The following is a 22,086-nucleotide window of genomic DNA, read 5'->3' on the forward strand; positions in this document are numbered from 1 at the left end:
CAATGATTATAAATATTTTACATACTTTTCATAATTTACATTTAATTAAAAAAAAAATATCAATTTAATATAAATATATAAAATGTACTGTAATTCAAGAGTGCATAATATATATTTGCTGTCATGTTATGATAAATAATACTGATAGTGAATAATTCTTGGTTCAAAGGTTTGGAGTTAGACGTAAATAAAATATTTTTATGCAATTTGCAAGTACTGGCTTTTTCATACACGTTTTTGAAATGATTGTTAATAAAGATTCTATTTTACATAAAAAATAATATACGATATGAATATTCTTACCAATTATCTTTAAACATATTAAATATTAACAATATACTATATAAACAAGAATATCTATTATTAGAAATCATGTTAGAATTTATATCTTTTCTTAAGGAAAGAAAAATGTTTCAGATGATTATGATTATTTAATTTATTAAAAATGATTTCAATTGGCTTATTTTAATACTAAATGCAATAATAAAAACATAACATGCATTCTTTTAATAAGTGTTTGAAATTTATTTTTAAAAATATTTTAAATAAATGCTTTAAATTCTTATTGTAAATTATTTAAAAAATGAGACTCAGCCTTTATTACAATTACAAATATTCTTGCTTATAATACCTATGTCATGTATATTATTTCACTGATGATTCATTTGACGTAAATATTCTGGTGTATGATAATGTTGTTGTTGTGCATGAGCAAGTGATGGATGAATTGGAGGTGGAAAACATCGAACATGTTCAACACTTGTTGCATCACTATCTCCACTCTTCAAATATTTGTTTAATACAGCAAAAATTTGTGAATTTAGCACTTGAAATCTTCTAATCCTATCTACCATTCTCTTTAAATGCTATTTGATAGAAATAAAAATGATTCAATATTTATTTTGCATATAATTAAAAAAAAATTATATTTTGTATAATACTATATATGTACATAAATACTTACAATTCCTTTGACATTTTCATCTTTACCATCAACACGTTGTACTCTTAAAATGTGGTAACAAAAATCAAGAGCTTCAAATCTCCTTTGTTGACCTAGTAATACTATCATTGCACAACCAGCCCAATGTAAACCTTCACCAAATAATTCTCTGTAATGAAAATAGTATTAAATGAAGCTTTCATTTACTGTATTATTACTAATGGTAAAATTATATATACATTACTTACTCAACGGTAAATTCTGTTTCTCCAACAGGAATACAGTATACAAATTGTAATGCACTCCATAATCTATGAAATTCAGTGCATTCATCAACATTCATTACTCCATTTACAGGAGGTGGACCAACCCAAATAGGATCATCTAAGAAACTACGTAGTCTGCTAAGGACTACTTCAAATATTGATAAACCACAACAAAGTCGTTCTCGCGTTAATAAATCTCCTTCTCTAGCAATCAATGCTTGCTAAACAATTTATTAATAAATAAATAATCTTTAATTAAAATGATTTTAATTCAATTATCGAAATAAATTTGAAAATACTAGAATATGTTCTATTTATATGATATAACTAAACATCTAACATATTTTTATAAATAATTTGTTAACAAATATTTTTTATTACTCACTTTAGCTGTACCTAAATTATCTACATTGGGAACAATTTGTAAAGCTGCATATTTAGCTTCAAGTCGTTTTTGTTTAGTCTCTGGTTTCTCACCCTCTAAAATTAAAATTATTATAATATTTTTAGAAGTAAAATTTGTGTATAATTTCAAAATATTACCTTTGCAATATGGTCTAGGTAATATATTTTGAAATGGTGCTGCATGTAATAAATCGCAGACCTCTTCTTGTGATAAAGCTTGTTCCATTAAAAGGCAAAATAAAATTGTGTTACCAAATTCGCGAAAATTATGAAAAAGTTCAGTTTTAGCATCTGGATATTGCACAATATCATTTAATTGAGCATGATAGTATCCTAAAACTCCTGGAGATCCATAGTCATATCTTGGAAGTTTACAAACTTTTGGCATAGCCTCCATTAATGTCTTCGTAAATTGATGTAAGCTTCCTTGAATTAGGGACTTTACAATTTTTAAGAGTTCTTCCATTACTACTGCGATACCTTGATATCCAAGAAGTTTACACATTGTACGAAAATGTTGTGGTCCAACAAATCCTGAATATTGTCCATATTGTGTACTATAAGCTAAATTTAATTGTTTACTTCCCCAAAGATAATGATGAGACATTTGTGGAGGTTTATCTCTATGTACTGCTTGTACAAATTGAAGTCCACGACATTTTACGAACCTAAAATAAATATGTTCCATTTTTAATATAAGTAAATATTAATTTCATGTGTATCTATATAGTTGTGTCTTATTTCAGTTTTTAATTTAAGTTAAGAGAAATACAAAAAGTATAAAATTATAATACAATTATACCTATTTGTTGCTGCATTATAACAATAATTTGGTAAAAAGTCATAATTTAATTCCCAAAATACATGTAGTGTTATTCTTCCATATGGTGCTAAAACATTATGATTTGCTTCACGAAACATGGCATCATATTCATCTAATGCAAGCCATTTACTTAAAAGTTTATGAGTAAGGCGATTTACTTGTAAAAGTCCTTCCAATTCCTTTGATGTATAAAACACGAAGTTATTAAAATATATACTAAATGGAAATTAAATATAATCATATTATTAAATCTAGTAATTTAACATACCACAACTCCGGTAATGTCGCCAGATTCAAATTTACTAATTGCTAAATCTAATGATTTTTGCATATCTGCATTAATACGTTGTGTAATCAATTTATTCAAATCAATACTTCTTCCAAGTAATTGAACGTGTCTTTGTTTTAATAAGGTTTCGTATCTATTAGCTCGAGGATATGGAAGTAAATATGCTCCTAATGCAACACATTCTACTCGAAATCTTTTATCTAGTAATATACTTGCTGCCAATTGTTTATAATGAGCAAAAATTTGTTCACTGAGCTTGTAAACAAATTGATCAAAGCATAAGTTTACTTCAGCTTCTACTTCATCATAAAGAAACTGTTTACGAAATATTGTTAAAGCATATAATGCACTATCATTGTATAAATCAAGTGGATATAAAACGTACCTACGAATAAAATATTGTTACAAAATATTTGCCAAATTATGAATACATGTTTTTTTTTACTTACTCCATCATTGATGGTTCCTTGCTTCGTAATATATGATCAGTTAAGATCCATGGCATTGACATCTCAATAGGAAACTGAAACATATATTAATAAGTTTTTAAGTTCATAAAATGATTTTAACACTACTATAACATAATACAGTGTATTATTAATTATAGAATTTAATATGTTTATAATATAATTATAATAAATGTACAGTAATAATATTATCTTTAAGTAAACATAAATTAATTTCATTATTCAATACATACTAAGGTAATTGACTTATAACTTCCTAATTTAATATTATTTAGTAAATTAATAAACACAAAAATTTATAAATTAATTTACAAAATAATTTATGTAAAAGAATCTATACTTTAAATATGAAATGTTTCGATATAAATATTACAAAAAATAAATTTCAGTATAAATAATCATTTTTACAATTTAAAATTTGTTTTATATATTAAAACTATAAAAGCAGATGAATAAGGATACTCCATATGTATTAATATAGAAAATAATACAGTAATAACAAAATTAATACTATATTAATGGTTTGCAACAAATTATAAACATAAATAATTGTCATAGTTGCACATATCAGCAAAATACCTGGATACGCTTCTCCATGGTAATTAAGTCGCTGCATTCTTCATTATGCTGGTGACGAACTTGGCATTTCTAGTTTAAAAAATGGAGAAACAACACCAACTATCATTTTTTAATAAACTATACATATGTTTGGAATTTAGAGCAAAAGAATGTTGAAAAGATTACTTGTATTTTCCGACCCATGGTCATTTCTAGATAAAATTCTCTGTACCATAATTGGGATAAGTCACAACAGTCTTGTAATGATTCTGAAGTAAAATAACATTATTAACAAGCTATCTTGATATGAAACGTAAACGGAACCAATTGAATTATACTAACCACTAAAATTTAAAAGATAACTCCAATAAAAACTAGTTTTATGAAATTGATCTATATGTAGAAGGTATTGGCCATCAATATCTTTCCTCAAAGTACGTTTTCCACCACTTTTATCCGCAATTAATGATTCTAACATGGTACGAACCATATAAAGCTGTGTTGAAGAGGGTCCTAAGAAAATATATCTTTTAAAATACACTAACTATTTAAAAAAATTAAATTGAATTTTTAATATAATTAAATATTTTGAATCTTACCAACATTTCGCCGTGGTACTTTAATACCAAATCCATTATCAGGATCCTTTTTTCCTTTCAGTGCAGGATCTCCTAATGGTTCTACTCCAAAATGCCAATCTGCACAAGTTTCCCTTACAGATACAATTATACTGAAAATCATAATAAATAATTAAAATAATTGAACAATTAAATAAAATTATATTTATATAAAATAGAAAATTATAATTATATGAAATTATATTGTCATGAAAAATATTACACAAACCTCCTAATAAGATCCTTTTTATTTTTTATGGCCTTACGTAACGGTTCCCGTAAAGTAAGTTGCACGAAATCTTGTAACTCTGCATATATATTTCTACGTATTGCATCAATAAAAACTGTTTCCATACGTGCCATTAATACTTGTAATCCCTTGATCATTGCAATAACTTCTATCAAAGCAAATTTCTCTTCATCTGTATAATTATAACGTGTAGCCTAAGAAAAAAGGGGGTATTAGTGTACAACATATTTTTAATAGAAGTAATAATCAATATGCCTCACTCTTTCATATTCTTCAGCTTCCTGGGGACATTCTTTATTCATATGATGATCAGTAGGATGTAGAAGTTTCCAACTATAAAGCTCTGTTACAACACTTGTCCATTGAGAAAGTAATTGTAATCCACGTAATGCCAATTCTGCAGTTTCATGGTTTTCTTTATCACTACCACACTCCTTATATGTTGTAGTTACTTCATTACTGTATCTGTAATGTCACAAAAATATTTTTCTGTAAATTCAAGAATTAATATTTCTTTTTCATTTTATAAAGTGCAATTATTTATTATCACCTTGCTAATTCACTAATATATTTAACATGATCTTCTCTAATTTGTGGGAGATGCACCATAAGATCTGCTTGTGGACTTATACTGTTTGATGAAGAAGACAATGGCCATTTTGATGCATCAAAATGTTTAGAACGTTTAATATAATTAAAAGGTGCAATTTGCATGTCACCAAATAATGGCACTACTTCCAAGTTTTTAAAAATTCTATCAATTCTGTCTAACTTTAATTTTTTTTTCTGATCTAACTTATTAATATTGCAAAGCTCACTATCCATTAAGAATAAACCAAATCCCATCACTTTTACAAGCATATGTTTTTCATTTGGAGTCAAATACATTTTAGTTTCAAACATATGAACACATATATTAACCACATCTGCAAGTAATTCTTCATATCCTGCAATTTTTTCTAAATTTTCTTTTACTGTATCACGAATTTTATTTTGTGTGGCTAAAAACATTGATAAATTTTGAGATTCCTGTAATGTCTGAGAATCAGACATCACTTTAAGAAACTGAGCAGCTCTGAAATAAAAACATAACTATCTTCAATAAAATGTTTGATGATATAGTCAATTTAAGGAACTTATAGTTACCGTCTATATGTAGAATAATCATTTTTTACACTAGATTTCATATTTTTAAGTTCATCCAAAACTGCAAACATATTAATAAATTTTCCTAAAGTAAGTAAATATGCTTCAGAAACAAAGTCTTTTCTTTTTTCATGATGACACAGACGTTTTACTTCACCAGAGAATCTTTCAATTGCTTTCCTCTAAAAAGTAACATTTGTTAGTTATTTCATAAATTAAACTCTATTAATAAATATATACAAACATTTTACTACATACTTGAAAATACATAAAATTTAATAATTTATTTACTTCCGGTGCTAATACCTCTACTGTTTTTTCATAAATTTCTACTCTGTTAGGCTGCTCATTTGATTTCGGTTGAGGTATTGCACGAGAACAACATCGCCATGTGTATAACATTACAGCATGTTTTAAACCTTCTTCTAATAATTCATTCTTTAAAATAAAAATAATAAGTTACATTCATAACAATAATATTGACAGAACATAGTTAATATTCTTCAATGTATAGTTGAATATTATAATATATTATTTATGAAAATTACTTTATTTTTTCTTACGAATTAATTTATAAAAAAGCAAAATTTAAAATTTTTATCATTAATAATAGAGTACTAATAATTACCAAACTTGCATGAACTGTAGCTTCTTCAATATACTTAGCAATTCCAGTAACAAAACCATTTCTATCTTCAAAATTAGTATCAAAGTTAGCTTGATATACTACAGAACATGGTTGTGCTTCAATACAAGGTTGTTCATCTGGTAATGTAAATTCATCAAGTACATCAACATTGGATAAAGCATCTCCCAAAGTTACTTTATCAGTAGCCATTACAATTTAAAAATAAACCTAAATAAAGATATTATATATAGTTAATAATTAAATTTTACTAAAAATGCGACACACAAATATAATTAATTTTTTTTTATAAATTTTAAATGGAGATCTACATAGATAAGTTGACAATCATCAAAATCAAAAGGTGGCCAAAAAAATCATAAAAATATAAAATTCGTCGAAGATAATCATTACTTTTGTAATCCTTACCTCTACAGAGGTTATGTTCTTAGAGATAAGTATACTAAAATCTTTAATTGTTTTATGATGCAGTGAAATAATTTTAGAATATTTTAGTTTATTCAACACATTTTAACACAATAATTTTTAATTATATTGTAAATATAAATGTATCTTTAATACTCCACCCTCTCACTAGAAAAACATAAGACAATTATTCTGTCAACAATACTTACGTAGGGCACTACATGTAATTACATGTAATAATTCACGGTCTTAAAATAGAAACTTAAACTAGAATTAGCTAATTTTATTATTCAATGTAGTTAACAATTCACTATAATCATTAATTTATTTGACAAAAATGTTTTTGAAAAATTATTATATACTCGATCATATACCTAGAAAACCAATTTAATCTTAATATTATAACAACATTTTTTTACCATATTAGTGATAGTTAATTTTCTTTTAATTCATTTATATTTTTAATTATATTTTATTAAACAATTAAACCGATATACGTAAAAAATAATTTATTTAAAAATCATATTTCGAAAATATAAAAAAGTATTATGAAAATATAATGCAATTAGTGATTTGTATTGTATCAATTTGTTTGTATAAAAATTACTATAAAAAATGTTATAAATCTAAAAAATGACACATTTTATTAAGTATTTACTGTTATATATCCATATTAAATTTATTAATATAATTGACAAAGAAAAAAATTTTTTAACAAGTTTAAAATACATTTTTTTATAAAAGAATGTTGAGAACCATTACTTAGAAATAATATATGTAAAGAAATATATATAGTAATTTGTAATACGCTAATATAAAGAATAAAATACGTATTATGAAAACATTATTTGAACCTGTCATAAAGAACCCTAATAAAAAATTCAAATTTCTATAAAAATTCTCTTGACCTTTTCGTAATTTTAATTAATAAAACTTTCGTTGAATAATTGTAAAATTTAATAGACTTCTCAACAATTCTATCGTGTACGTGTTTTTGAGAAATAATTCGACAGAGGGGAAGAAAGTTCTGCTTAAACCATTTTTCACCTAAAAACGGCTATATTATAGTCCTTATCAATTCCTACATTTTATAATGTAAATTGTAATGCTATGTATCGATATCGAATGTAACTTACGTCCATACAAAAATCAGAAAATCTCTTTGATGATGACACCCTCATGACTAAGATTCGATATTGATACAGGTTTAAAAAAATCAGGATTACATAATAATTGAGGTAAAATTATAATAAAAGATTTTTAATTGTCAATATTATTTCCAGTAATTAAAAATCTGACTAATAAATATTTTCTTTTATAAGAATTACCATATCCCTAATCAATTCTGTTTTTCAATACTTGAATAAATTTTATTCAAGAAGCATTGAAAAGCATAATGATCTATATGTAAATAATTTTTATAATCATTAATTTGTTTTCAATTTTTTTAATAATACAAAATTATAAAATTTATATTTACATTATATTTAAAAAATTTAATATTTTAAATCTTTAAATATTTATCTTTGGTAACTAATATATTCTCAATTATTGAAGCTAACATTGAGATTATAAATTGATTATAATGCTGTTTTCTAAAACCAAAACACATATTAATCGTTGCATAAACTATATAGTAGCATAATCTCCTCAGGATTTCCGCATCAGAATTAAGCTTTATCGTAAATATTTACACTAAAGCTATTTTGCATTATATTTGTTTTCTTTCTGTAGTAAATAAGATTGCTATAGAAAACTGTCTTTTTTGCATAGTATTCTTATCATTTTGTAACAAATATATACAAGCATAAGAAAGCGTAAAAAATAAATTTTATTTACAATTGTTTATTTACAATGCCTTTAAAGGCGAAAAATAAATACAAAATAAAAGAGAAATTGAAGAACTACCAAAAAACTGTCGACGGGATCGAACCCCGGAACTTCAGATAGGAATTTCCAGATGTTGCTGTTAAACCACAATACCACTGGGAAACTATTTATAAAGTTTTGATTAAACGGAATAATGGTCCATCCAAAGAGACCAGATATCATTGTTATCTTATTATTGTTTGCGTATCAGTTACGTGTCTTGCAGCTATTGGTCCATTTTCTTGAGTTCCAGAAACGACTTTTAATCATTGGTATTTGAGTCCGAGCACTGTGAAGTTGGCCCTGATTGGATTATGCACTGACATGTGCATACGTCACATTTGGTATCTTGTCTCGTTGAACGAACTGTACGTGTTGCTTTGCTTATGTCAAAGCTGTCAAACTCGTGATCCGGAGACCACGCTCTGCTTTTTCACCTATTACCTTATTCTGTCTACAACTGTTAACTATTCTGTTAATATTGAGAGAAGTAGTCAGAGTAATGGTGGGGGCAATGTATATTCTTCAGCCTTGGGTGGGGGCACTATTAACCAGTGGTGGAAGTAATAAAAATTTATTTAATAAGTCTTTCTTTTGTAGGTTATACTCACATTATTTTCTTTAATTTCTTTTTTATGTCACTCTTTTCATTCTTATGATTAATTGCTATCACAACGTAATTTGATTGCGGATGCGATCTATGAAAATACTTTCGTTCATTATTATATACGGTGTGTTATATCAATAAATCATTCAAAAAACTGTTCAAAGAAGTAGATATTACGATTTTATAAAAGATATGTATTTTTAATATATGTATTAATCTATTTTAGTAAATAATTCATAAAATATGACAGGCGAAGTATCAATAAATATCTTAACTTTAAATTGCTGGTAAGTTGCATTAAACATATATGTAATATAGAATTACTTTAATTTAGTATAAATTAAAATATTTTTACCATAATTTTATATTTTTCATATGATTATTATTTATAAATATTTTCATATGTATAGTATACATATTTATAATTAATGTGAGTATTTCTATAATGTTATATATTTTAGGGGAATTCCATATATTTCACAAAATAGAAGTGCTCGTATGACAGCAATTGCAGAAAAGCTTGCTACTGAAAATTATGATATTATTTGTCTACAAGAGGTATGGTCTATTAATGATTTTAAAATGATAAGAGCTAAAACACAAGAACAGTTACCTTACTCACATTATTTCTATAGGTAAATATTTTATTTATTATCATTTTCAGTTGCTAATTCTGATTATTTAAATAAAACATATTTAAGTCAAAATATGTTAATAAAAATATGATTCTTACTATTTGAAAAAGATATGATTTTTAATTACATTAAACTTCTATTAAATACATTGTAGTGGAGTTGTTGGATCTGGTATTTGTATCTTATCCAGATTTCCTATTAAAGATGTAATATATCATAAATGGCCCTTAAATGGATATATACATAAAATACATCATGCAGATTGGTTTGGTGGTAAAGGTGTTGGTCTCTGTAGACTCCAAATTCATAATATGAACATTAATGTTTATATTGTACATGTGAGTGTATGAGTTAATTACAAATTATTGAAATCTATTGTTATGTGCTCTTACACATATTAACAATTACTAATTGTGTTTTAGTTACATGCAGAATATGATAGGCATAATGATGAATACATAGCACATAGAGTTTTACAAGCTTTTGATACAGCCCAGTTTATTAGAATGACTTATGGTGGTGCTGATTCTGTAATACTGGGAGGTGATCTTAATACAGAACCTCAAGATTTAGCTTATAGAATTATTTGTGGTGTTGCTGGTTTGACAGATGCTTGCTCAAATAGTTCCAGTAATCTAGGAACTAATAACTGTGCCAATAATAGTTACACTAGTTCAAAACTTGCAAGAACTTTACCTGAGGGAAAACGTATAGATTATATTTTGTACCAAAATGCAAAGAATATAAAGGTACGTTAATTTATTTTTATTAATTTTTGTGAAAAATTATCTGTTAATTACTATATAATTATATTAATCATATTTTATTTATAGATAGAAGTAACAGATTTTCGACATCCTTTTCCAAAACGGATACCTTATAAAGATTTTAGTTACTCTGATCATGAAGCTGTTATGGCAACCTTTAAATTTAGTGTTGGTATGTTAATAAATCATATGTAAAATGATACAGAGATTGTAAAAAAGTTTGATATACTTTTTTTGTTATAGGTGAATCTCAATTTATGAATATAGACATAAAAGATTCATTAAAAGAAGCTATAGATATATGTGAAACTTCAGTGAAACATGTTCATAGACAACGATTTTGGTATTTGTTATACAGTTGTATATTAATTATACCACTTGTTTGGTCTATGGGATTGGATTGTTCTGTTACATCCCTTGAAGTATCTATTGGATTTAATATAGGACGCATTCTTCTAACAGCAATATTGTGTTACACTTTATTCATGAGTTCTATTTGGAATAGTGTCGAAAAAAATGCTTTAAAAGCGGCATGCTTAGAAATGAAGATTTATTTAACAAATTTAAATAATATTATGGGTAAATAAAATTTACTTTCCACTAGACTTTACTAGACTTTTTCAATCATATCTATTAAAAGTATATTATCTTATACGATAAATTTTAACATTTACATACATTGACATTCTCATTTTTATATTACTGCAGTAATTAAAGCAAAATGTAAAAATATAAAAAGTATTACTTTTTTATAAAATAATTGTATAAAATGCATTAACTGTTTTTGTGTAATAATTTTGTAAAATCATATAAGTTTGATCCCATAAATAATAAATTACAATACTTTTTTAAATTAAATTTAGTAATATATATTATAAATATTTCACAAAGTGATATTTTCAAAAAAAATTCTTATATTATTTTAGATTTCGATTATTTGATTTATAAAATTATAGCATGTGGGTATTATTTGACAGATTATAAAAATGTATGTTCATTTTTCTTTATTATTAAGTTAAATTAATATAGCCTTTATATTATTAAATTCTTTATTAAAAATTCTGATTGTATTTGGTATTTATTTATTTTATCACATTCTGATATTATATATGTGTACACGTATGTGCACGTACGCGTAAAGATTATCGCACTATAAACAAATATTATTGCCTATGAGATCTCCTAAAAGCTATATACTGGAGCAATATCTTTTAGTACAAATATATTTAAATATCGTGTAATATATTAGCACTATATATGTAGATATATATAAATTTTTCTACAATTGATTATATACACTATAGACGTTCTTGAGCAAAAAGGCTCCTAATAAATAAAAGGTGTTGTGTATGTGTGTGTGTGTGTGTGTGTGTGTGAGGAAGGAGGTGTTGCACGCGTGTGTAATTGACTATGTAAATTGTACCCAAAGGAATTTAAATAGAAAACATTTTGTTTCACATATGTTATCGTAGCATCCCTGTTTTTGCGAACATATGCTTCAGTAGGCAATGGTACTAAACATTTCCTATAACTTTTGGAATGTGAAAACAATTTAGGCACTCTTTGGTTTTTCCAAATTCAAGGCAATTGTTCAACATAATTCTTTGGGACCAATCCCGTTTTACCATTTAATGTACCTTCTAACCAACCTGGTTCCAAAGAGGCCTTTACTGTAATAAAAAATTATATTGGTACTTGTAAGTATCTTATCTATAATAATTGTCATGTAACCATAAATGTTGTATACCGTTTGTAATAATTTGATTTGGTTCAAATGACAACTCTCCATCACTTTCGGCCACACAAGCATATAAGGTGCGGACTCTCCTATAAGAAAAAGATATATTTATTAATGTTTAATATTGTTATTGTAATAGAAGTGTATACATAATAAATTATTTAACGATTTTTAACAAAAATTTTGTTTACCAAATACCAGGTACTTGTCCAGGACTTGAACGTCCACTGCTAGGTGATGTATTAACTCTACAAAAAATGTTTTATACAAATTAAAAAAATACGCCTAGATAAAAGACATAAATGTTCAGTTAATAGAGGAAAATTTACACAGATACTGATGGATTGTTCCGTTGAGCATAACTTGATGGATAATGTACAGACATCATAGAACCACGTTTATGTTTTACTGGCAAGTCAGATGAAACTGAATGTGAATCAGAGGCAATTGATTCATTGGAACTATTTGTATTGCCTGTAAATTAAAACTGAATGTATACAATATTCACAATTATGAAATTATGAAATATACAAATGAAAAAGTACATTTTTAAACAGAATGAAAATAACCTTTATCTGCAGAATGATACATAAGATTCGTATTAGTTAATTTTACACGTTCACTTCGATCTAAATATGCTGGAATTCTGTGACTTGTGTGATCTGTTTCTTCATAGTCTCCATTTTTTCTTTCGTCAATAGTAGATGATTTAGGAACAACTGCTAGTGGGCTATCATAGTATGATCTCGTAACAAGCTGTACAAATAATTTAATTTCAGCTAATATATTGTATAATTCAAGCAAATTTGACTTTTTGTATTAAAATATAAAATCAATTAATATGTAACTTACATGTCCATGTGGCGATGACATAGCATGTACTGGATACCTTAGAAAAGGAGTACCATTACCAGAAGATGTCGGCCCATCCTCTACAGTAGTACGTTGTGATCTAGCAGAAGCGGTATTTTGTGTTGAGCGTACAGTATCTTGTGGCGGACCAGCAATTATTCTCTCACAATTTTCGATTAAAATCTCAACTACGATGCTATAAAATTTGATATCCATTATAGAAGCTACTGTTTCTTCTTCAGGTCGCAATAAAGATGGACCGAAACATACGGCCAAATTGCCAATAGTCATTAAATTTTTATCACTTTTCTTTGCAACACTGCAAAAACAATACAATTAAATAACTTTGACTAAATTGTCCAATTTTTTAAATTTTAATATCAATGATATAGACTTTGTTATTAATATAACAAAATAATATCTATACCTGTACAAATGTTTAATAAGAAGAACTAGCATATTGAAATTTGCTTTTGGAAGCCGGTAAACAAGATTATGAATATCATTGATACGTGCTTCTTTGATTTCTTGTTCTGTTAAAAAGAATAGTAAAAATAAAAAATATAGTAAAAGGATTATATATTTTTTATATAAAACATCAATATAAAAGGTATTCTAAATTTGAGAGTTTCAAATAAAATAATATTATAGAGAATACCTATACGCACTCGCAGCTGAAATGAAACTATTATAGTATCGGAAGGTCATTAATGGTTCAGATAACGTCCGTAAGTATGTTTTGAGTGCACTAGTAATAGTTTTACTTTCCCATTCAAAGCGATCATCCAGGTTCAATTTTTCTAATTTCCTTCTATCTAGTCCCATTGCTAAAAGCTTGTTTACTTTGGAGGTAACACCAACAACTCTATATAAACCTTGTTCTTCAAGGCCTGAGAGAATAATATAATTATGTTGAAACTATTTTTTAATGGAATATTATAACGAAGGTATTAAAAAATATCATATATGTAAATGTTTATAACAATCTTACCCCTTTCTTCAAGCGTTGCAATGCATTTTGATATGAACATGAAACCTGTTTCATCTAAAATAGTTTCTTCAGATTTTGTTGATACACCTACTACAGGATAATTCTAAAATTAATAAATATAATGTATCATTATTTTGCGATTATTTATTATGTAAAATACACTAATTGCAAAATGTAATGATTGTTTTTTAACAATTATTAGAAAAATTAAATAATAATTGTTACTTACTGGTTCTTTACCATCCATAGCATCAAGCCATAACTTTCTATCTTCTTCAGAAAGTGCTTGGAATGTATATACAACATTAAGTCTAAAAAGATAAAAAGATCAATAAACATAATCAATAAAAATATTTATATTATGAATTAATGATAGTGAAAATGTATATTTTCTATTAAACGTATATTTATAAATGTAAATATTTATAAATGTATATTTTCTATAATTGGAAAGTAAATTGTAATAACATACTTAAATGTATTTAATTTGAACTTACTTATCAATAGTAGTGATATCAAAACAAAATCGTTTTTCAATTGTATCTGACATACGACGTACACAAGATGCCAATATTAAAACTTCTTTGCTGCTCTGTTAAAATATAATACTAGTGAATCTTTTTTTTTTTATATAAGTTGTTACAGCTAATAGATGATAAATTTTACTTACAAACTTGCCTGTAAGTTGATTATATGGTATCATTGTAAATTCTTTTTTATCCTTTTGATATGTGCAGTATTGCTTTGTCCATGTTGTGCCAAATGCTTCTGTAAAATTAAATCAATTAAACATTATAATATAATTATATTAATATATTTAAATGTAAATAAAGTTTGTTACAATTATCAACTAAATAAAAAATTATACACTTACTTTTTTCCATTAGAAACAAATAACCTTCACGTGTGTATAGTTTATTGACTCCACTTTCTACAGCAGACTATAAAACGAAAATATTACTAGCATTTCCATTAAACATTACTAAAATTAATGCAAAACATTAACATTCTTTTATTCAAATAAAAGAAACTATGAACGTAAAAATTTTATTATTAAGCAACAAATGATCTTTTGCATCAATTTTCATTAATGAACATAAAAATATAATGTGAACATGTGAACATGAACATAGCGCTCATAATAGTTTTTAGAGTTAATAAAGCAATCTTAAATATATTTCAACAAGACATTTCTTCTTACATACTATAAATGAAAATGATTAATTCTAAAAATGAATAAAAATAATGTAAAAATATATCACATACCTTTTTCATATCCTTCATTTTATTCATAAGTGATTCTGTTTTATCCCGGGTAGCAAGGAAATTTTCTCTAGTCTTGTAAAACACACACACACACATAAAATTTAAAATTAGTAAGCTATTTGCCATGCTGTTATCCTAATAATATTTGCACCACACAATAATTTAGTAAGAAGTTACATTTAAGTATTTCTACAAGTAGTTGAACATTAACAACTAAATCAATTATAAGAGAATTACTAATATTAAAATACTTAAAGTGCACAACAAAACATTTAAAAATACCCAAATTATATATCCCAAATAATTCTCTCAAAATATTTGGGGTATGTTGTGTCACATTCTTATAATCACGAATACTACAATAAAATGAAACATTATATATATGTATAATAAAATGATAAAATTATTTTTTTCATAATTCATTAAAATTAATGAATCATTATAAATAAAGTGTACATTTTTTATAAAATATATTAATATAACTTACTGTATAAATTAATTTCTGTAATACAAATTTTATGAAAAGTGGAATGTGAAACAACAATGCACAATGTACTTTATAAATTTATATAAATCAATGTTATAATGCACAAAGCAATCTTTTTATCATTTAAATAGTGCTAATGTAAGTAATCAGTTTTAGAATCGTGCTTTTGTAGTACTAATGCCTTTTTCATGTATATTTAAGCAATAAAATATGAGGTACTAAGAAAACCAACCTTTTGTATTTTTAGTTGTAATTCAGTCATGTAAGGCTTAAAATCCTCTGCAACTTCATGTCCTTGATGATAGAAAGTTAACCAACCAAACATAAAACCTAATAACTGAAGAAAATAATATTATTCGTAACTTGTAATACTTACAAGTTACTTTTAATTTATTATTTACAATAATTTAATGAAAAAAATAAAAAAGAGAAACTTACAGTTTCAACAAATTCAAATTTTTTGCGTTCTTGTACTTCTTGTAGCAAGAATACATACTCTAAACTTGCTTGACAAAAATGTCTCTCAGCCATTTCCAATGTTGCATCAGCCTAAAAATAACATATCCTATTAGATCAAGTACTACAAATGTTTTACTTTTATGGTATATAAATACTTATACAATATAATTATATAAATAATTACCTCTTGAAGAACATTGTCTTGTTTTTTTGTAGATAAATTCAAGTAACGTTCTTGACTTTGACAAAATTTAATAGTTTGTTTTTCAAATTTCTTTTTTCCGTCCTGTTAATATATCACATTTATATATCACTTTTTAAATAAAAAATTATAATACATGCATTAATTTTTGAAAATAATTTAAAATATAATTATATAATTTGACAAATTGAATACATGAAAATTAATATATTACCTTAACACCTCCGATGTGCTCTTTTCTAAAACTTTCCAAGGGAAGTATAATTTGATCATAAGCACGTTCAAGCTAAAAATAAAAATTATTAAATTAAACAAACAACAATAAAAGTATCTAAATCTAAATTTATTAAATCAATAAGCAGTGACATTGCTTTATATTGAAATAAATATATACAGAAATAAAATTATATAACATTTAAAAATCATATGTGCATATATGCACAACTACATATATTACATAAATAAATTATATATTTTAATGTAAATAAGTTATAATACGAGTATATACAGTAAATTAAATAACTATTTTGTGATGTATACAGCTAATGTTTATTATAAAAGCAATAATGTGAAAAATAAATTAATATGTACCACACATAATAATATAAATCATATATAATAATAAATAATATACACATTTATTTTTAACTGAAATGGTAAATAACATTTTTTATATATTTAAATACTGTTTTAAAAACCTTAAATAATCTATTAATTCTAACATAATTTTTATTCACATTTTATTCAGAACATATTAACTAAAAATATTTTATTTCTTGAAAATTATTATAATTGTCACAGCTTTGATACACAAATGATATATGTTTTCTTTTACATTATTATATAATAGTTGAAGCAATTTTAAGTTTCTATTTATATTATCACTTCTTTAATTAAATCAATAACTTTAAATGTTTTAATGATAAATGTTTGTAAAAATCAAATACATAGAATACTTACTACTAATATACTATTTTATTAAATAATAAAAAAATTTATGTAATTAAGTAACACTAAAAACAAATTAGTTATTCTGATACACATTATTAAAAAATAATTCAATAATTTTGGGGAAGTGTGAAAATATTTATATAAATACAATGTTCAAGTCACAATTTAGTTATTTTATTATCCACACATTTATGTATCAAGAAACACGCATAATTATTTATAATGTTAAGAGAAAATATGTGACTTATTAACATACATTGTTTTAATAAGCTTATTGTAACTACTTTAACACTAAATACTAAAGTGAACAATATTGTGCCTTAATATTCAAGATAAGAATTGAAGAATAATTCAATTCTAATTATTTAATCTAAATATAATGAAATTTTATATCATATCATTACTAAAATACAAGATTAAGTAGAAAATTATTAAATTATAAAAGATTACTAAGCCACATTCCTTATTAAGAAATGAATGCAAATGTATGCATGTGTCCTATGTTCACACATGCACACACAAATATTGACATTACTATAGTAAAACAAGCATAATAGCATTCTGTTATTTCACTATTTGGGAAAAGACTTATTTTGCATAACAAATATTTAAATATGCAACTTACCTAATATATTAAAGGTAATTAAATATATAACTTGTTATAAAATGTTATTAACCTATTAATAGCATTAAGAATACTTGACCTTTGTTTTTATATGCATCAACTGCTTAAAATATTTTATAAGGATATGTTATATGTAACAGTTACATGCAATAATATATGGAAATTTTGCTTGCTCCTTGAAGAGGATATTAATATAAATGTTAGAAGCTTTTTGTAATTCAAAAATAAAAACTATTTGTGTGCATTCAGAAACATGACAAAGTATATACATTATAATATACTAAATTGTTTGCTTTTAAACAGTTAAAAAATAAATATGATTTAATATGCAAAATATAGAAAGAAGTTTGATTGAAAATATGACTCAAAAGATATACCATTAAATAACCAGGATGTGCTCCTTCTATAAAAACAGAGTTTTTTATAATAGCACTTATTACATTTTTATAAACAAATAAATAATACACAATAATATTTGTTACATAAAACATACAAAAAAGTTTTGTATCTGAAATATTTCTATTACTATACATATAAGAAATATAATACACAAAATTTTGTTATAATTTTGGTAGTATTTATGTTATAATATTTAATTTCTCTTATATCAAAAATAAAAATCAATTTCTTCCCAAATGATATAAAACTAAACAGTAATAAATGAATAAAACTATAATAAAAGTATCTTACAATTAGATGTTTTAAAGTAAATTATTTTCATCCAAAAATAGTTTTTCAAGAAATATAAAATACATTTATATACTAAAAACATTGCATACCATGCGATCCCTTTCATCCTCTATTGATGCAATAAGTTTACCAAATTCCTTAAGGCTTTGCGATATGTGAGTTTCGTCTTCTGTTTGAGTTTCTCCAATACATTCAAAACTAAAATTCTGCAATGTTTTGGAAAATGTTCTCTGGGCTCTAGATAGGTCTAAAAAAAAAGTTAATAACTTTTATTGTCATGATTATAAACTTTATACTACAATATTATTCATAATACAATAGTATTTTAATAAACAATATTATTTATAGTTATTACATCTTTAATTATACAAATAGTAAAAATATAATTATAATGCAATAAGATATTATTCTATATAATATCAGAATATATTGTAATATAATATAATCATAAATGAACCAAACAAAATTACATATGTTATGCATGTTACATGTTATTAAATATATATATTGCAAAACAAAATATGATATAAATAAAAATATAATTTAGAAAATTTATAGAAACTCATAAATCTAGAAAAAGGTTAGTATCAACATATAAGGAAATTGTTCAATATTATAACTTTGTAAGTAAGATATGCCACTGAAAAACATGCAAGTAAAATAGAATAAGATAAGAGCAGCTGTTACATGTGCATACAGAAACTTATCATATACGACGAATAAACTTACTTTTGGCAGCTAATAAAAGATCTTTGACCTCTTTGATGAGCCGTTTAATTTGTTGGCTGGTCTTTTCCAATTCACGTTCATGATAATGAAGATTTTCTCGAAAATAAGGGCTATCGGTTAAGCAATCCGTAAACTCTAATGGTTTGAGGCCAACACCCATTATTCTTGATTGTATATTAAAATTCGAATGTCATTAATAAATCAAAACAACAGAACCGATAAATTATCACTTAGATTATATATTACGATTTGTGATCATTTAATAAAGACACGATGTTATCACAGTTTGTATATCAAGATACTTTGTAACGCAAATGTTCTTTGACGTGAGTAAAATCGGTTCAGAAAATTTCTTTCATTTATTGATAGTCATGAACGATACATTTTCTGAATCTTCGTTAAGCTAATACAAATCACTAGCACGATTATGTAGACAGGAGTTTTACAATGTCGATTAAAGATCATGTACCATCTTGAGTCAAATATACTAACTACACTTTAAATGGCGGGTTATTCAAAACATTTGTGATATTTACAACATGTAATGTAAAATTATATTATAAATACAACACAATTATATTAAATAATTATTATATAAAATATTATATACTGATTATGGTATTTAAAGACAAAATTTTTATTAATATATCTATAAATGCTGTAATTAATAATTCTTTTTTAATCAACGATTTTTTTTAAATAAATGGTATTATTGATTTTAATAATAAGAGACATTAAATTTATTAAAATAATTATATAATATATAATATGTTTATAAATCTATTATTTTAAATAAGATTGAATATAATATAATATTTAAAAAGCTAAGAATATATTATATATTTACAAAGAACTTTACTAAGAAAATTAAAATTAATAATTAAATGTGTTGTTATCAAAAAATAAAAATTTCTATGTTTTTAAATACAGTTTATAATTGTACAAAAATTAGAATAAGTAATAAGTTATAAAGTAGTAAATAGTTTTCTAATTTTTCCTCTTAGATGACAATTTTTAAATATTACTTACCTAAGACTACAAGTGGATGTGAAAACTTGGAAGCAAAATTTGCTTTCTTAAATTGCTTGAATTCCATACATTTCTTACCCAATACCGAGATAGTTTTTGCATTAACATAACATCATATATTACTAAAATTACATTGTCTTGTATACTTACAAATATCGATCTTCGATACAAAATGTCTACGTCTTGAACTTAGGTTTGGATTATCATAATCTTGAACATGAACAATTTATTGAAAGAATGGAATCCCATTGGTATATTGGTAACGGGACTTTATGTAGTACAGTTGTACCATAAATGAGAATATATAAACTAAATGGATATAAATCTTATATTAAAAATATAATCTAGGAATAATTTAATTTTTAAATAAAAAAATTTTGTTTTTATTAAATTCAAATCAAATTAGTACAGTTGTTTACGTATAATTTTCATAAATAAATTTACCAAAATGTTGGTTAGATTTCTTAATGCAATTTCTCTTTTACACTAATAATTTTTCTGATATATCTGTCTTCTTTTTAAGCTATATCAGTGTTGAACATGAAATACCAAATTCGTCTTTGGTTGTTCCAATGCTAGTTAAGCTTGTGAAGTATAAATTGAATATCTCGCTAGAGAGAAATGTGGTCAATTTTCCAGTCTATGATTGTGTGGTGTTTGTATAATAGGTTACATTGTGTCTTAAAATGACGTTTCTAATTTGTAAATATTATTTATTTAACACTAAATAATTTTTGTTGGTTATTAGGACTCGTTGACAAGTATTTTCACTATCTGTAAACTTGTGTATTATTTATCAATTGGTGTGAGGTTATGATAAGAAAATTAACTTGAGTCACATCCTATGCCCAATGTTTACTATTAGATCATTTTTTGGATCCATTGGAGGTAAATAACCTATTGTTTATATTTCACTTGAAATATTTAACTGTAATTAGTGTTAATTCATAAACATTTACATAACCTCTTATGTAGCGTGCTTGTTTTGACATTCGGTGAATTCACGCTGTGATTAAAGCATATTCTCATACATCTATTTGTAATTTGCACATAACCCTTTATTTAGGTAAATTTAATTTATTGATTTTATTTTTTATATTTTGATAGTTTTTGATTCCATTAATTTGTCGTTATGTTTAAAACATTTGTTATAATATTCATAAGATGAGATAAGAAATATACTAGTCTCATCAATAAACAAATGTACAATAAAATATATTTGTAAAATATTTCATATTAATGTTTTTTACATTTCATAATAAATTATATTATTACTATTCATTAAATTGTTGTACTTAACCAAAATTTTTTTAAATCATTTTCCAAATTTTGTATAGTATATATACAATTCTCTATGTATATTTTATAATATAA

At 24.7% G+C, this 22,086-nt stretch overlaps 4 protein-coding genes across 4 annotated transcripts in view; 2 read left to right on the plus strand and 2 right to left on the minus strand.

Annotated features, from left to right (window-relative positions):
• Positions 1-650: 650 nt before the first annotated feature.
• Sra-1 (Cytoplasmic FMR1-interacting protein Sra-1) lies at positions 651-6,602 on the minus strand. Its single transcript, XM_017901313.1, has 18 exons — positions 6,393-6,602; positions 6,023-6,202; positions 5,765-5,946; positions 5,169-5,693; positions 4,879-5,083; positions 4,598-4,812; positions 4,351-4,481; positions 4,094-4,264; positions 3,938-4,020; positions 3,773-3,841; positions 3,176-3,249; positions 2,706-3,111; positions 2,417-2,616; positions 1,753-2,282; positions 1,595-1,689; positions 1,192-1,430; positions 965-1,112; positions 651-866 (listed from the first exon to the last, which is right to left on the minus strand). Exons 1-18 carry the CDS (start codon positions 6,600-6,602, stop codon positions 651-653), a joined length of 3,879 nt encoding a protein of 1,292 aa, XP_017756802.1.
• A 2,326-nt stretch (positions 6,603-8,928) lies between these two features.
• Positions 8,929-11,259, plus strand: nSMase (neutral sphingomyelinase; the record flags this gene model as incomplete). Its single annotated transcript, XM_017901531.1, has 7 exons — positions 8,929-9,241; positions 9,542-9,578; positions 9,753-9,926; positions 10,081-10,264; positions 10,349-10,675; positions 10,760-10,865; positions 10,937-11,259. Coding segments are annotated over exons 1-7 (1,206 nt in total), but the record flags the coding sequence as incomplete, so codon positions are not given.
• Positions 11,260-11,871: 612 nt separating this feature from the next.
• Positions 11,872-19,998, minus strand: Graf (GTPase regulator associated with FAK). Its single transcript, XM_017901290.1, has 20 exons — positions 19,684-19,998; positions 19,044-19,201; positions 16,903-16,974; positions 16,671-16,772; positions 16,466-16,576; positions 16,260-16,364; positions 15,541-15,612; positions 15,149-15,215; positions 14,945-15,042; positions 14,772-14,866; positions 14,504-14,585; positions 14,275-14,377; positions 13,952-14,173; positions 13,711-13,816; positions 13,284-13,602; positions 13,001-13,187; positions 12,761-12,905; positions 12,623-12,679; positions 12,441-12,520; positions 11,872-12,363 (listed from the first exon to the last, which is right to left on the minus strand). The coding sequence occupies exons 1-20, from the start codon at positions 19,841-19,843 to the stop codon at positions 12,272-12,274; spliced, it is 2,433 nt and encodes an 810-aa protein (XP_017756779.1). The 5' UTR covers positions 19,844-19,998; the 3' UTR covers positions 11,872-12,271.
• A 1,481-nt stretch (positions 19,999-21,479) lies between these two features.
• LOC108548414 (transcription factor SPT20 homolog) overlaps positions 21,480-22,086 on the plus strand; it is a 6,981-nt gene continuing 6,374 nt past the window's right edge. Inside the window, exon 1 of the mRNA XM_017901334.1 lies at positions 21,480-21,600. The gene's annotated coding sequence lies outside the window, so the exon portion shown is untranslated. The remainder of the gene's footprint in view (positions 21,601-22,086) is intronic.

The sequence above is a fragment of the Eufriesea mexicana genome, unplaced genomic scaffold (genome assembly GCF_001483705.2).
Source record: "Eufriesea mexicana isolate 0111107269 unplaced genomic scaffold, ASM148370v2 scaffold474474821, whole genome shotgun sequence".
Classification (NCBI taxonomy): Eukaryota; Metazoa; Arthropoda; class Insecta; order Hymenoptera; family Apidae; genus Eufriesea; species Eufriesea mexicana.

What these genes read in the sequence shown, in the direction of transcription:
- Sra-1 (XM_017901313.1), bottom strand. Translation starts at nt 6,602, where the DNA reads ATGGCTACTGATAAAGTAACTTTGGGAGATGCTTTATCCAATGTTGAT. An exon ending in CTACAGTTCATGCAAGTTTG is followed by an intron (nt 6,203 to 6,392) that starts GTAATTATTAGT and finishes TTTATTTTAAAG; the next exon opens with AATGAATTATTAGAAGAAGG. An exon ending in TATAATGCAGCAACAAATAG is followed by an intron (nt 2,283 to 2,416) that starts GTATAATTGTAT and finishes TATTTATTTTAG; the next exon opens with GTTCGTAAAATGTCGTGGAC.
- Graf (XM_017901290.1), bottom strand. Translation starts at nt 19,843, where the DNA reads ATGGGTGTTGGCCTCAAACCATTAGAGTTTACGGATTGCTTAACCGAT. An exon ending in TGTCATCGCCACATGGACAT is followed by an intron (nt 13,188 to 13,283) that starts GTAAGTTACATA and finishes TTATTTGTACAG; the next exon opens with CTTGTTACGAGATCATACTA. An exon ending in AAATCAAATTATTACAAACG is followed by an intron (nt 12,364 to 12,440) that starts GTATACAACATT and finishes TTTTTATTACAG; the next exon opens with TAAAGGCCTCTTTGGAACCA.